This window comes from Haliaeetus albicilla, chromosome 2, assembly GCF_947461875.1.
Source record: "Haliaeetus albicilla chromosome 2, bHalAlb1.1, whole genome shotgun sequence".
NCBI lineage: Eukaryota > Metazoa > Chordata > Aves > Accipitriformes > Accipitridae > Haliaeetus > Haliaeetus albicilla.
This window is the reverse complement of record NC_091484.1, coordinates 11,439,303-11,454,340: the sequence shown is the minus strand read 5'-3', so window position 1 is coordinate 11,454,340 and position 15,038 is coordinate 11,439,303. Positions and strand designations below refer to the sequence as shown.

At 50.9% G+C, this 15,038-nt stretch overlaps 1 protein-coding gene across 1 annotated transcript; it reads left to right on the top strand.

The window, feature by feature from the left end:
• The first annotated feature begins 3,299 nt into the window (after positions 1–3,299).
• Positions 3,300–10,027, top strand: SLC2A10 (solute carrier family 2 member 10). Its single transcript, XM_069806172.1, has 5 exons — positions 3,300–3,462; positions 5,701–7,077; positions 8,117–8,239; positions 8,836–8,971; positions 9,634–10,027. Exons 1-5 carry the CDS (start codon positions 3,459–3,461, stop codon positions 9,728–9,730), a joined length of 1,737 nt encoding a protein of 578 aa, XP_069662273.1. The 5' UTR covers positions 3,300–3,458; the 3' UTR covers positions 9,731–10,027.
• Positions 10,028–15,038: the final 5,011 nt, after the last annotated feature.

Sequence of the window (15,038 nt, the reverse complement as noted above, 5' to 3'; positions counted from 1 at the left end):
TCATGGATTATAATTTTCACCAATAACTGAACTGAGCTTGGCCAGTTTGGTCCCCTGAATCTCTTCCTAAGGGTCAATCATCATTAGAGAAAATGTGCTCAAGTGTGTGATGAGCATTGCGGAACACCGTGTCTTCCTTTTTCCAGAGTGAACTTCTTTCTCCTCCTGTATTTGTATTTTAATTTGTGATTTTAAAGCCTGTTTTAGCTGCTCCAGCCCAGAGGTAGAGAGTAACATTTTCAGTATTCACAGCCACGTTGTGTTACCAAACACAGGCTGCTGTTTCAGACGCTGAGCTCGTCAGGAAGCACATTCCTGCGGCTCAGCCCTGGAGATGTGTTGTTCGGCTGCGAAGCAGGAACGCACCCTCGCACCCCACAAGTTCAGCAGCCAAGAGCAGGATAAGGATCAGATGGGGAAATGGCACTGCCAAGACACACGGTCTCGAGAGGAGGAAAAAAGCATTGCAGAAGGGAGCAAGGCTAGAAACATGCCAGCAGAGATGAAGCATGAGCCAGTCCCGATGGATCCAACCCCTCCAGACCTTCTCATGTGGAGCTTAGGGACAAAGCTCCTGACTTCAACAGGCCCAGAATACTCATTAACTACAAATGGCATGTTAAGAAAGATGCGCTTTTAAAACTGCAAAGGAAAAAAAAAAAAAAAAAAAAAAAAAAAAGAAAACCGCAAAGGAAGAATTATCCCTGCTGTACTTCACAGCAGGTTTTCACATTTTCTTCAGAGGACCGTAACCCCCAGTCACGCACAGCGCCGGTGCGGGGGCTGCATTTCTGTACATACTGATGTCATCTTTTTGGCTGCCTTTTGTAAACATACCATAAAGCTCTGCTTATACACCCCAGGACCTCGCCTCCTTGCTGTCTGTGCTAATAATGTTTATTGCCCTGCCAGGGAACAGGAAGTCTCCAGAAAATGGCAGGGTGGCAGGTAAACGAATGCTGAGTGACCATGGAGAAGAATATCATTTCTTCTTTCTCACGCTGAAATCATTTGTGAAGGAAGGAGTTGTTGAGGTGAATTGCAGATCATGTAGCCAAGAGTGGGTTTGCCCAGCGGCTGCTGAGGACTGTAGCTCGCCTCCGCTTCTCTGCCTGCCATGGTGGGGAATCTTGCGTGGGTGATGTCTCCCCCCAGTTCATAACACAATGCACCCAAAATGTATAGGCTTAAGCTCTGGGGAGAAGCTGCAGGGGCCAAAGATCGCAGGCAAGATCACACTGTACCCTCAGCATACCCCTGTATTCCCAAGACTTGGATTATGAGCCCAGACACAGAGCTGTAGTGCCTGCTGCCCACCATGAACTGGCCTCATATGCAAGGTCTTGGGGAAGAGAGAAAATTGCAGTCATTTCTCCCTCCGAGTGTCCTGAGAGCTGGTTGTGATTTCAGAGCTATTTCAACTACTTTAATATGAATTGCAAATCCTACTGAAAAGCTCCTTCCGTGAGCACCGTTGGTTTCTGTTGGCTGGTGCCAGTGTTTGAAGCCATTCTTCACTGCGTGTGTGAACCCTGTGCAGCTGTCAGTTTGTGTCAGATGCAAGGTTTTAGAAGAGGTATTTTTACATACTGTATTTCCATTGAAATTAGAGCTTATGAATGGAAGCATTTATTTAATCTATAAACCAGGTAGATGATTTGAAACACTTTTAATATTCACTATGACTTTGAGAAGAAAGAAAACCAAAACCTTTGATCAACTGCTGCCCATATTGCAGGCCAGATACCCAACAGGCTAAGGCTGAAAGAATATGCATGATCCAGTCTTGCCCATCTCAAGCATTCAAAACTATGAGTTGGAGCAAAAAAACAGTTGGCACCACTGGTCTGCAGAGCAGAGACACGACATGTATCCCCCTACTTAGAAGAATAATGATTCTTTAAATATTTCTCTTGAATGGTCCATTAAGTTAACATGTGGAATGACTGAAAAAGCTCTTTCAAAAAAATATCACGTGTTCCTCAGTCTTCACCCAACCTGTTTACTTTTACCTGTGTCAGACGGGTGTGCCTGCACCACAGGCACCATGGGCACTGCTGCAGACCTTCCCCAACCCGACCCTGTACTGTAGCAAAGAGCTTTTCCAGCACAGGCTCCACAGAGCGCTGGACTGGAGCTTGTGTTGTTATAACTGTGTGATTAAATGAAATATTACCTGCAGTCACATAGCAGCTCACAATGCAGGTTTATGGTCATTTGCACTTGCCCTTCAGCGGCAGTCCCCATGGCACGGCTCTGGGAAGGCTGTGCAAGCGCACCCCCGAGCTTGTGACAGCACATCTTCCCCACGCTGGTCCCCACACCAGCTGGGTTATTGCAAACTTCTGAACGTCGCATGTACTTCACCACAGCGCAACATGCCCAGCAACTGCAGTTTGCATGAACAGCACTGAGGGAGAACGTTTACATTGTGCTAAAGAGTTTTGAAAGCACTTCTAGGCATAGCAAGTTTTGTAAAATCCTTGTTTTACAAACTGGACTTTGGGATGCATGAATTTAGCCTCAAAGCCAGAAAAAAAATCTTGCACCCAAGTGCAAGTCCCAGCGTCCATTATGCAGTAGCTAGCAGGAAGGTTTCTGTTTCACTCAGCAGAAAAAGAATGTTAATTGCAAGCGAAGTTGAATAGTGAAATGCTTTGCCTAATGAAGCACTGTGCAGGGGGAAGGAGATAAGCTCCAGAGACTGATCCTTTCTTTCCCACAGCAGAGAAAGGTAAGAGTGCAAACTCAGTCATGCTGCTCTTTTTTTTTTTCTTTTCAGCTTTGAAACGGTCACTCCATTCCTAGCAGGCTTTCTTTGGCTTTCCAGCCGAGCTACCTAAAAACTATAATAAACAGTCAATCTCTTGTGGGCTTTGTAGAGGCTTTCTAGTCTGTAAGAGTGAAGCTCTGCGTTCGGGAGGGTCTGCAGTCAGTGAGGAGAGGAGATTCCTATTCCTGCTCAAGTGAGACAGACTGGGGACAGACCTGTCATTCCAGCGACCAAAGCCAGACCCTGCCACATCCTCCTTTCTAGACCAGTTAGCAATACACCCGCGGTAACATGTCCCCGGCCACCCTGCGCCGGCAAACCCGGGCTACACGGAGCCCAGCCCCGGGTTACGGTGCGGCGGGCGGGAGCGACTCATTCATCACCCCGGGGCGAGGCTCCTTCTCCCCGGCCCTTTGCACCGGCTCCCCGGGGCCGTCGGTGCCCTCCCGCAGGCGGCCGGGCAGCCGGCCGGCCCGGGGGACACCCCCCCCCTCCCCGTCCCGTCCTTCCCCGGCTCCCCGAGGGGCGGGCAGGGCGACTACAAGCCCCAGGCTGCCCGGCCGGGAGGCAGGGCGGGAGCGACGTGGCGCTGCGCGGCCCCGCTCCGGCCGCCGGACCCCCCAGCCGCTCCGCCCCGATCCGCGCCCGCCGCCGCGGAGCGCCGGGGGCTCTGCCCCGCCGCGCCATGGGTGAGTGCCGGCAGGGCCGGGGGGTCGGGCAGGGGAGGGGGGGGGGGTCGGCGGCCGCCCCCACGTCCCGGCGGAAGGGACGGGGCAGCCGGGCTGGGAACGGGCGCGTCCTGGCCCCGGGAAAAAGTTTCCTAAAAAAAAAAAAAAAGTTTCCAACTTTTCCTAAAGGCTGAGACTGCATCTCCCCCCGCCCCCAGCCCCCTTTCCTTCGATTTTTTTCTTTTTTCCGCACTTCTAGCAGACGTAAAGAGGCAAGTATTTTCCCGTGACCCAGCCCCTGGGGCCGTCCCAGCCCGGGAGCGTACCCGGGGAAGAGGGGGCTGCGTGCGGGGGCAGAGGCGCGGAGTGTGCGGGGAGCACCGCGGTCTCGCTAGAGTGGCATTGGTGTGTGCAGAGAGGGACCGCAGCAGTTCGGAAGCCAGGCCAGTCTCAGCCGGGTCAGCAGCACTGGTTACTGCCCAGTCCTGGAGCACGGCCCTCCGACCAGAGTTTGCCCTAGGCAGGGAATCGCCCGGCAGAGCTTCTTGGGAGACCCACCAGACTTTCTGTCCTTATGTGAAGATCGGAAGGGTCCTCGAGTTCCCCAGCTACATCAGAATTTGATTTCAATCAAAGTTCATAAACTGTTACTGCTCATTAAGTTAACAAGAAATACAGCAAAATCTGATGGAATCAGCCTTGGCATTTACAGCGGGGCTGCCTGTATCTAATTGAGTTTGTGGCTTGAAACTAACGGCATGCCCACTTTATGCAAAGCCTTTTGTTCTCAGTGAGCAAATATTTTTTCTAATTATCTGCATAACATGTGTAAAAGGAGTGATAAAGGCAGTGCAGGTAATCATACAGAGCATGGTGGGAGGGACTGGCCTGTAGCATAAGTAACAGAAATGAAACACCGAGAGTTACAGAATAAGTACAAATACAAATAATAGCCATCACTGAGAAATAACCTTTATTGCTAGCTGTAATTAAAGGCTGAATAGAGACACTTCCTATTAAACACAGCTTGTGAGGGGAAAAAAGCCCTTAGGCAGGGTGAGGAAAGTTTTCCATGGTCTGGTGGTTGTGTCCACATTTTTTCCACATACAGTCTACCAAAACTGTGAGTATTTCTAATTAAACAAAGCCTGTGTGAGAATACAGATAATATTATATGCTGGAAACCAGCATAAACCTCTAAGCTAATGCACTTTACCTGTGCCTTCAAAATTGTAATGAGTGGAGGGGCCACTGTCACTGCTGTTCCCAGAGGTCCCTACATCAGCGCTGGTTCCCATACCATGTGCAATCCCCCCTGCCGCAACATGACTAATGGTTCACACGTGGTCACCCTTTCATCCTCTCCCCAGAGCGAGAAGCATCTGCAGCAAGCACCTTGGTTTTGTAGGATTGTTCCGGGTGGGTTGGTTTGGGTTTGGGTTGCTTTTGCTTGTTTTTTTTTCTTATTTTAGCTAAACTTACGTACTTACTAAACTTGCATACTCAGCTGTATGGGAAGGACAAGGTCAAAGAATCGCTTCTTGTATTTGGGGCAGGCAGCAGTGAGCTTTTCCGTTCGTGATGAAGTTTGTCCTATAGTCCTGGACCAGCCTGAGAAGGTCATGCCTGGCTTGAGGATCCTGGTGCTGGGTGGTATAGAAGGAGAGATGAAGAAATCAGGACCACCCCCACAAAGTCATGCTGAGAGTGCAAGATTAACTAGGAGAAATAAACTTTTGTGAGCAGTGTTTTTAACAAGGTAGGGAGTGAGAACGCAGAGCCTGCAGTGAGAGCTGATGGTGCCCCATGCACTGAAACATGAAAATGATAATGCAGAACAATTCAGAAGCAGAAAGCAGAAGCTGCGTTTCCTGCCCAGAACATGTTTTGTAATTAGAATCAAGGGAGACCACAGAGGATCCCCCCATGCAACTCCAGGCACTACAAATCACTGTCCTCCACTTAAATACAAGTCTTAACTTTGTTAACAAAGTCCTGTTTTCACAGTTCTGCACCACAAATGAGTGTCCCTGCAGTTAGTGGAAGGGTGTGCAAGCCTGATAGGTTGTGTGACTATCTGCAAGTGCCTCTCTACACATGACCTAGTGACCTGTGGGGAAATTCAGCATTGTAGATGCTTTGGCTTTGTAGATGGAAAACTTTGGATGTCCTGGGAGAGCTTTTTCCAGCTTGTGCATGCTGATAGCTTGCTTACTAGCACCAGAAAACTGAACCTAGCATTGCTTGCTTGTTTTCCAGGTCGTGCACTGCTAGTCCTCCTCTTATCTGCAACGGTCTCTCTCCTGGGTGGGCTGATATTTGGATACGAGCTGGGGATTATCTCCGGCGCACTGCTGCAGTTGCAGGTAGACTTTCACCTCAGCTGCTTCAAGCAAGAAGTTCTTGTGAGCGCCCTCCTTATCGGAGCTCTCCTCGCCTCTCTGGTTGGAGGGATCCTCATTGACCGCCATGGACGGAGGAGAGCAATCCTTGTCAGCAACTTGGTCCTGTTGGTTGGCAGCCTTATTCTCACACTGGCGAGGTCATTTATCGGGCTGGTCATTGGGCGCGTGACCGTGGGCTTTGCCATCTCTGTCTCATCCATGGCCTGCTGCATCTATGTCTCAGAAATGGTGGCTGCTCATCAGCGAGGGCTGCTGGTGTCTCTCTATGAAGTAGGCATCACCATAGGCATCCTACTGTCCTATGCGCTGAATTACATCTTTGCAGATGTGGAAGAGGGATGGAGGTATATGTTTGGACTGGCCATTGCCCCGACGGCCATGCAGTTCCTCAGCATCCTCTTTCTCCCAGTGAACCCAGTTAAATTAAGCTCATGGGACTCAGACTGCCAGAAGGGTCTTATTCAATTACAGGACACTGAGGACAGAGCAGCAGCAAAGCGGGAGCCCTATAAGGAGAAGCATTACTCATTTCTTGACCTTTTCAGGACCAGAGACAACATGAGAAGGCGGACTCTGGTGGGCCTAGGACTGGTGCTCTTTCAGCAGTTCACTGGGCAGCCCAATGTGCTGGGCTATGCCTCCAAAATCTTCCACTCAGTGGGGTTCCAGAGCAACTCCTCGGCGATCCTGGCCTCTGTCGGGCTGGGGGCGATAAAGGTGGTGGCCACGCTCGTTGCGATGGCTTTTGCAGACAAGGCTGGCAGGAGGGTGCTACTCATGGCTGGCTGCGTGGTGATGGCCATCTCTGTCACCACCATTGGCCTCACCAGCCGCATTGCTCCGCTGGCCATGGCCAGGGACTGCAAAGCAGCCACAGACCCCAATGCATCCCACAGCCTCACCCAGCACCCCCTGACGCCCCTATCCACCCAGCCTACTGTGTCACCCATCCTGCCAGCATTAGGTGCTGGCAAAAGTCAGGCAGGCCCTGGGTTTGCTGCCACGAGGAGCTTTACCAAAGCTTTTGCCAGTACTCAAAGCAGAGAGGTTGTTCCCGATTCTTCCCTCGCTCAGAAAAGGGGCTTGGTAGGTCCGGCCAAAGAAGAGACAGTGGGAAGCGCTGGCCCTCCTTTCGGTGGTGCTCCCTGGGCAGAACATATGGTTTTAAATTGGATTACACTGTTGAGCATGATGGCTTTCGTGAGCGCCTTCTCAGTTGGATTTGGACCAAGTAAGTATGGTGTTTATATATCCTTGCCACTAACCCAGAGAGTAAAACTTGGGCTGATCTTTATGGTCTGCTTGAAACATTCATTATGTATCTGCTTTACCAAGCCGCTCAGTGTCTGGGAACTGGAAATTTATCCCCTTCAGCCCACTGAATAATTTTCTAGCATTGCAGCTCTGTCAGCTGTAGGGCTGGTACAGCACTAGAATAGCTTTCCCTTCTATGCTATCGCTACCCTTGTAATGTTTTTTTTCTGTCAAGCTCATTGCAAAATCAGAGCATCCCACAAGCACTACCTAATCTTCCTAGCACCCTGAGGAGAAGGAAAATAGAGGGCTAAGGACAAAGGGACTTAGGGGTTTCTGCTGTGTGGTAAAGAAAGTCAGTGACAGAACTGGAAGTGGAACCTCCTCAGAAGTTTCTCAGTATCAGTTGGTCTTTTTCTGAAATCATCATTTATAGAGATTAGTTCGTGCTTCCATATGAGCTCTAGTGTTTTCTGGCATTTATTGCTTTAAATGCTTTGATGGGAGAAAACAGCACCTAACTCAAGGAAAAACAGAAGTGCACAGCAAGTCTCATGGGTTTGACAGTGACCTTGTAAGTTATTTCAAGCAAAATAACCCTGGGATAGGAGAGACTACTTTAAGATATATATTGGTTTAGCTCTGATTTTAGCCCAAATGCAACATTGTCTCCCTAATCCTACCCCTTTCTCATTTCTTTACAAAGAGCATGTCCTGACAGCAGGTATGCCAGATCTTTTCCGTCCCCCCTGAATGGAATGACCGACTCCCCAGTTTTCTTCTTTGCTCCCTGGACCTGTTCATTGGTATTTTGTTCCTCTGTGGAGTGCTGAACGTGGGAGTTTTGAAGTGTTCTGCTGTGACCTGAGTCTGAGATCAATGAATGCTTGACACCACCAGCAGTGGGTGCTGGGTGAAGCCAGAGTTTGAAACCTCTGCTGAAATCTCCCTTGCCCATTTCCCAAATAAATTGCTTAACCCCTACGCTGTCTTTCTGTTCTCTCTAATCTGTGCAGTGACCTGGCTGGTCCTCAGTGAGATCTACCCCGCTGGGATAAGAGGAAGAGCCTTTGCCTTCTGCAACAGCTTTAACTGGGCTGCCAACTTACTAATCAGCCTCTCCTTCCTGGACCTGATTGGTAAGTGGCCATCCCCCATCCATCCCTCCATCTCCCACAGCTGGTTAGGGAAGGTGGCTGCCACAAGCCATTTGGAGATTAAGTGGCATTTTGAACCCTGGGGACTTGACGCGGGAGTAGGTGTGACCCTGATGCCTCTGAGAGCAGAAAAACCAGGCACCAGCAACACTGGTCTCAGCCTCTCCACCACCCATTTCATAAAAATCATCCCATCGCCTGCTGGGCTGTACTCCAGTACTGCAGTATCAGGAAACCATGGAGTTTGCAGGTTCCGTGCTGGTAGCTTTATGACATTTCTTTCTAGCAGAGCTCTCCACTGAGGCACTCAGCGGGCACTGCTGGGCCCTGGAGCTCGGCTGCTGCCTTTCCTCTGTGGTGCTGCTGGCAAAGCCTGGCATGAACCATCCTTCTCCCTTGCTGATTCCCAGTCCAGACCTTGCAGATAAGGAGCTTCCCTGCCTTTTTAAGGGCTTCTTAAAATAAGAAGCCCCTGTCAGGCACCACTGACCACCTCGCAGTAAGCAACCAGCTTCCTTTGTATCCCATGATGTGACCTCCCTCCAGTGGACCCTTCATGCACTTGGATCTCTCTGCAGATGCCATTGGTTTCTCTTGGATGTTCCTCCTCTATGGACTGATGGGAGTGATGGCTGTTATATTCATTTACCTTTTTGTTCCGGAAACAAAAGGACAGTCCTTAGAGGAGATAGACCAGCAGTTCTCCAGGAAACGGTATGTGTGCTGTTGTACCAGCGTGAGTGCTGGCTTTGGATGCTTCCCACCAGCAGGCCCTGGGGTCTGTGGCACTGGGAAGCTCAGGGCTGTTGCAAAATCTGGTCAGCGCTGCTGAGAATATCTGAGATTTGTGCAGGCCTGTGGGACGGGGTGTGAGAGCTGCAGTGTGGTTCATCAGCAGGTCACTGCCCTGAGCCTTGCGGCTGTGCTGCTGGAGGGCACTAGCGACACTAGGGAGGAAAAGGGCTAAAAATCAGAGCTTGTGGGTGAGGGGAGGAGAGCAGGACTAGAGCACGGCACAGGCAGGTCAGGACAGTGAGGTCCTTAGAGTAATCCTGGACTGATCCTTCTCCTCTGGGGCAGGGACACCTCCTGGTGTAACACATGCCACCTCACCTTGTAGTTTCCATGCAAAGCCTGTAATGGGCTAGGGAAGATCAAGAGGTGTTTGTGCAATTCTGGTTGTGAAGGAAGTGGCAGGGCAAGCATTGCTGGAGCAGGGGGAGGCTGTGCAAGCCACACATCCACGATGTCCAGAGGAGGGAGCATACACCCCATGGGGTGATGACCAGGAGGGGTAACTGCTGTAAACCCCTGCCTGGCTCCTGGCTCCCTGCGAGCAGCAGCTGCCGCAGCTGACCTTCGCCATTGCCCCGCAGGGTGTGGGAAGGAAACGTGTTTAAGCAGAGACGTGGAAGAGGAGTGAGCTGCACACACGCGCAGTATCGGAGAGTGGAGCACGCCAGCAGCACATGAAACCAATGATGTGCCCTCAGCATCGCCCTGAAGAGAGGAGCAGGCTGTGCTATCCTGACAGTTCTTTTCCGTGGCCTTTAACTGGTGACGTCTTCTCCGAGACAGTTCTCCCTGCAGTGCCTTAGATCTTGGGACATGCCGATAGCTGTCCTTTGGGTCCTTGGAGGACTGTAGGTCCCAGGCAGGGAACGTGACATTCCTTTGATATCTTTTTCTTTCTTCATGGTTTGTATCTCCTGTCATTTAAGAGATTAATGGTTTTGTACACAGGAATTAAAGCACAACTTTTGCTGACAATGCTCTCCATCCGTGCAGTTCATTTGTGAGCAAGGTGTATTATTTTCCAGTTCTTCAAAATACTTGATGCTTTACAGAGGGCACAATACTGCAGGAGGAATGTGTCAAACACTCAGCGGCATACATTAATATTGTTACCCTCTATAATGTCTATGTGGGAGCCTGGAGTCTGAGATGGGAGCTAATGCAGATAAATGCTGTTTTAGTGGAGGCAGAAAGTGAGTGAGTGCTGGCTCACCCACTGTTTCCCAAAGGGTCAAGGTCCAGCAGGTCATCCACCTGAATGCCCAAGGTCCATGCCTACTCAAGTGTAGAAGTACATCTCATGTGCATGTTTGGCTGCTTTCTTTTGTACGTAGAGCCTGGTTTGCATTCACGACCAGGGTTTGCATGTACAAAAATGCATGCGATATTCTGGAACCTTTGACTAGTTTTCCACCTCTTACAATTGTACATTCTTTAATTCACCCCTCCTCCTGACATATATACATTAAAAAAACCCACCCTACTAATACCACACTCACTCCCAAAACCTTGTGAAAGAGGAGGTGGTATCCTGCTGAACAGCCAGCCTTGCCTTTTTTGAGCCCCCGAAGGAACCAAGTCCCAAAGCTTAGGATTTTCTGCTGAAAATGCAGCTCCTTGGGGACCAGTGACTGCTACACTGGGCCACTGGGTTGTCACTACAGGGTGTCGTGGTTTAACCCCAGCCAGCAACTAAGCACCACGCAGCCACTCACTCCCCCCCACCCAGCGGGATGGGGGAGAAAATAGGGAAAAGAAGTAAAACTCATGGGTTGAGATAAGAACGGTTTAATAGAACAGAGAAGAAGAAACTAATAATGGTAATGATAACACTAATAAAATGACAACAGTAATAATGAAAGGATTGGAATGTACAAATGATGCACAGTGCAATTGCTCACCACCCGCCGACCGACACCCAGCTAGTCCCCGAGTGGTGATTCCCTCCCTTCACTTCCCCGTTCCTATACTAGATGGGACGTCCCATGGTATGGAATACACCGTTGGCCAGCCTGGGTCAGCTGCCCTGGCTGTGTCCTGTGCCAACTTCTTGTGCCCCTCCAGCTTTCTCGCTGGCTGGGCATGAGAAGCTGAAAAATCCTTGACTTTAGACTAAACACTACTTAGCAACAACTGAAAACATCAGTGTTATCAACATTCTTCTCATACTGAACTCAAAACATAGCCCCTACCAGCTACTAGGAAGACAGTTAACTCTATCCCAGCTGAAACCAGGACAAAGGGACAAACACCCAGGATGTGGCCATGTCACTCAAACCCCCGTCTCAAAAAGACACCACAAAACCACTGGAAAATGACCTGTCCCTGGCTGTAATTCAGTCCGAGGCTGTCGGGTCTCTGCCTGAATCACTTTCGGGATGTGCTTTTCTCTTCCCGCTGAGCAATAGGGGTCACCCACAGCCTTCCTCACCCACCTCTGCATCTGCCTCCCCGCCGCACCTCTGCTGCAGCTGGAACTCGGTGTTCCTGAAATCCCTCATGTGCTGCAGGTGCTGTCACTTCAAGGCACACAAGGACACCTGTAAAAGAGAAAACGGATGCTCTCTTCCTGCAAAAAAGCCTGTGAATACTGAGCTATGCCAGGAGTGGCTCCGATTTACTGGGGAAAAAAGCATCAGTGCCATCCTAGGAGTTAAAGTCAGCCCCCAGACCGCGGCCGTTTGTGACAGGGTCGTATATTCACCAGGGGATCCCTGGCCAAGAGGGATGGGGGGAGCAGCGGGGGGGATGCTTGCGTGCACCCCTATCTATATTTGCGTGGAGGGAGGGTACCGCGGAGAGGCAGCAGAGCTCCCGAGCGGTTTTTCTTTACGGGCTGTGACCATTCGCCTCGCCGGGGGGCACCCAGCCCCCTGCCCCTCCCGGGCAGCCCCCGGCAGCGGCCCGGGACACCTCTGCCGGCCGGCAGCGGGCGGAGGGTGCAGCGCTCCCGGCCTGCCGCCAGGGGGCACCCCGGCACCGTCCCTTCCCCGGCCCTGCAACAGGGAGCTCGGCTCCGGCCCCCTCCCGCCGCTCCGGCCCGGCACCGGTGTGTCACCCTGCGGACGGACGGACGGACGGACAGACACATGGAGGGGGGACATCTCAGCCCACCCCTCGGGCACAGCACCTGAGCCAGAGGGATCCCCCCTGCCCCACAGAGCAGGGGGTGCCGCGGCCCCCGGGCTTGAGGGAGCCCCCGCGAAGAAGGGAGATGGGAAGGGGAATTTAGGGGCACCCCGGCATGGGGGTGGGCGGGCAGCTGGAGCTGCGCTGGGGGGGCGAGGGGAAGGGGATGGGGAGCCTTGGGACTCCTGAGAGGGTGGAGTGGGCCCAGGTCGGGGGGGCTGCTGGGGCAGCGAGCAGGGCTGGTTGGGCTGAGGGGGGCCAGTTAGCTCAGGGGGCAGCAAGCAAGGCCACTGACATCGCCGGGCTCCGCGGGTGGTGGTAGAGAGAGCTGTTAAGTTAGCCTGCGGTAAGGGGGCTTAACAAGCCCAGGGTAAGAGGGGTGTCTTTCCCGCTTTCTTCAGGAAAACACGATGCAACTTTCCAAACCCAACCGCCTCAGCCCATAAGGCAGGAGGAATCTGCAAGGGGTCGCCCAGCTCATCACGCAGAGCACACCGTGTTTGGGGGTCTGTGCTTGTACAGAGCGCACGGCAAAGGGAGAGGAGCTGCTAGGAGAGCCTGGGGGGTGCAGCAGAGCGGAGTCCCACCTCTGCTCTTGCAGCCCCTGCGGTGAGGGGGTCTACGCACCCGGGAAGGGCTTCCTGCTAGGGAGACAGCTCTGAACCTGTCGGCTGGCGTCTCGGGGTCCTGCGTCTCCATCACAGCAGAGCTGGGCTGGTGGCACTGAAAAATGGAAAGGCCATAGAGAATTGTGTAAATGAGGAGCTGAGGGAAAGTCAGCCGGTGTAGACATTTAGACTTGCACCCCATGTGAGGAGGATGTGGCCAGTATCCAGGGAAAGAGCAGCGGGGAAATAAATGGCGCAGCTGCAATAAATAAGGTGAGTTTGATGGTGCATAGTGCTGGCAGACCCACAGGATTATTATTAAACAACGAAGCAAGGGTAAAACTGTCCCTATACTAGAAGCTTAAAAAAAAAAAAAAGATAATGCCAGGCTTTCCCATTCTCCTGAATGACAACCCCAGTATCACTGTGGATTTTTCAAGATGGGAAATCCCAGATTCCAACAAGAAGAATGTAGAGCCAGGTCTGTGTTACTGACCCCAAACAGGATAAAGGCAATGGTCAGCAAATATAAAATGAGATTAGAGAAACTAGTCAGCTCAGTGATCCATCAGGGAGAAAAAAAAATTGGCTACAATAATGAGTTTCCTGGAACAAGGAATGCTGGAAGCAGAGGGGAGGGCTGCTGCTCTGGGTTTGGTGGGGAGTGGTACACAGGACCTGCTTCATAAGGTGTTTGTGGGAAAGCTGCTCTCTGCTAGTGACCACAAAACAACCAATTTAATGCTGTAGTGGGAGAGAGCACACCAAATAAATCCAGTGTGTGGCTCTGCAATTTCAAGAAAGGGAACTATGAAAAAAATAGTGATTAGTCAATAACAACAAAACAAAAAGGAACAGACAGAAAGCAAGGAGCCTGCAAGCAGTCTGGAGGCGATTAAAAAATGCTCTATTAAAGCCCAAGTAAAACATGTGCCACAACTCAAAAAAACCTAAGAGGTCCTAAAAAAAACCCTGCCTGACTCACTGCTAAGGTTAAGGAGGTATCACAGGGAGAAGGTCAGCGTTTTAAAAGTGGAAAGGTTTCCCACATGAGGAGAAAAGGAAAAACCATAAAACACAGTGAGTAAAGCGTAGACAGAAAATTAAAAGAGCTAAAAAAGAGCATGAAGATTTCCTTGCAAAGGTCTTTTTTAAAATTTTCTTTAAATATATCAGAAGTAAGAAGCTGGCTAGGGACCCATGGTTCAATCCAAAGGTGCAATAGGGTGCCAGGGAGGATAAGGCATGACAAGGCAGCTCAGGCACAACTGTGTTGTCTTCACTGCTGCAGGTATTTGGGACACCCTCAAAACCAGTTCATTCTTTGTAGCTCGTAAGTTAGAGGAATTAGATTGATGTGACTTTACAAATGGCTACTCTATCAAAGGACCGGCAGGTTGCTAAAGTAGCTCCCACCTACAAACCAAGCTCTGGAAGGGGACCCTGGGAGCTAGAGGCGAGTGTCACCTCCGCCCTGCTGGGGTGGTCGGGTCTGCACCAGCAGTGAGCGCACGGGCACACGGGCAGGTGGGAAAGAGGCAGCAGACACAGCAGCCGAAGAGGGAAAGCCTGCCTCACCAGCATGCTGGGACTCTTGGAAAATGTCAGTATGCACATGGATAGCGAGAACCCAACAGACAGAACAGATGGATGTTTTCAAAAAGATATTGGGAAAATTATTTTTAAAAATGTACGTTGCCATGGGGTTGAAACAAAGGTCCTTTTATGGATTGAAACCTAGTTAAAAGATATTCCTGTCTCATAGGTAGCAAAGAGAAGGTTTTAACAGACAGTGTCTGAGGACAAATGAGATTCAGCAGTGGGGTTGCCCAAGAATGCCTGCTGGGTCTGGTTTTATTCAGCACATTCATTTGTGGCATTGGGAAGGGAATGGGCAGCAGAATCTCCAGGTTTGTGGATGATGCTAAGCTCTTTTGGGAAATAAAATGTTTTGCCAATGACAAAGGGCTCCAGAAGAACCTTGCAAAAGTGAGTGGGCGGGCAAAAGGGGCAGCTGGGATGGATATGCCAGGGAAAGCTGCAGGTTGGTGCCAGGGGCCACTGGAAACCATCTGGGGTTAGTGCGGATTGGAGGAGTCTTCGGTCGGGTGAGCTAGCTCCCTCCATCATCATCTAACTGGACGAACGTGTCCCTGCTCTAGATTTGTGACCCATTAGTGTAGCAACAGGCTGTTTCTCTTTTTCCCCCCCCTGAGGCTGAGACCTCATAAGACTAGAGGATACAGAAA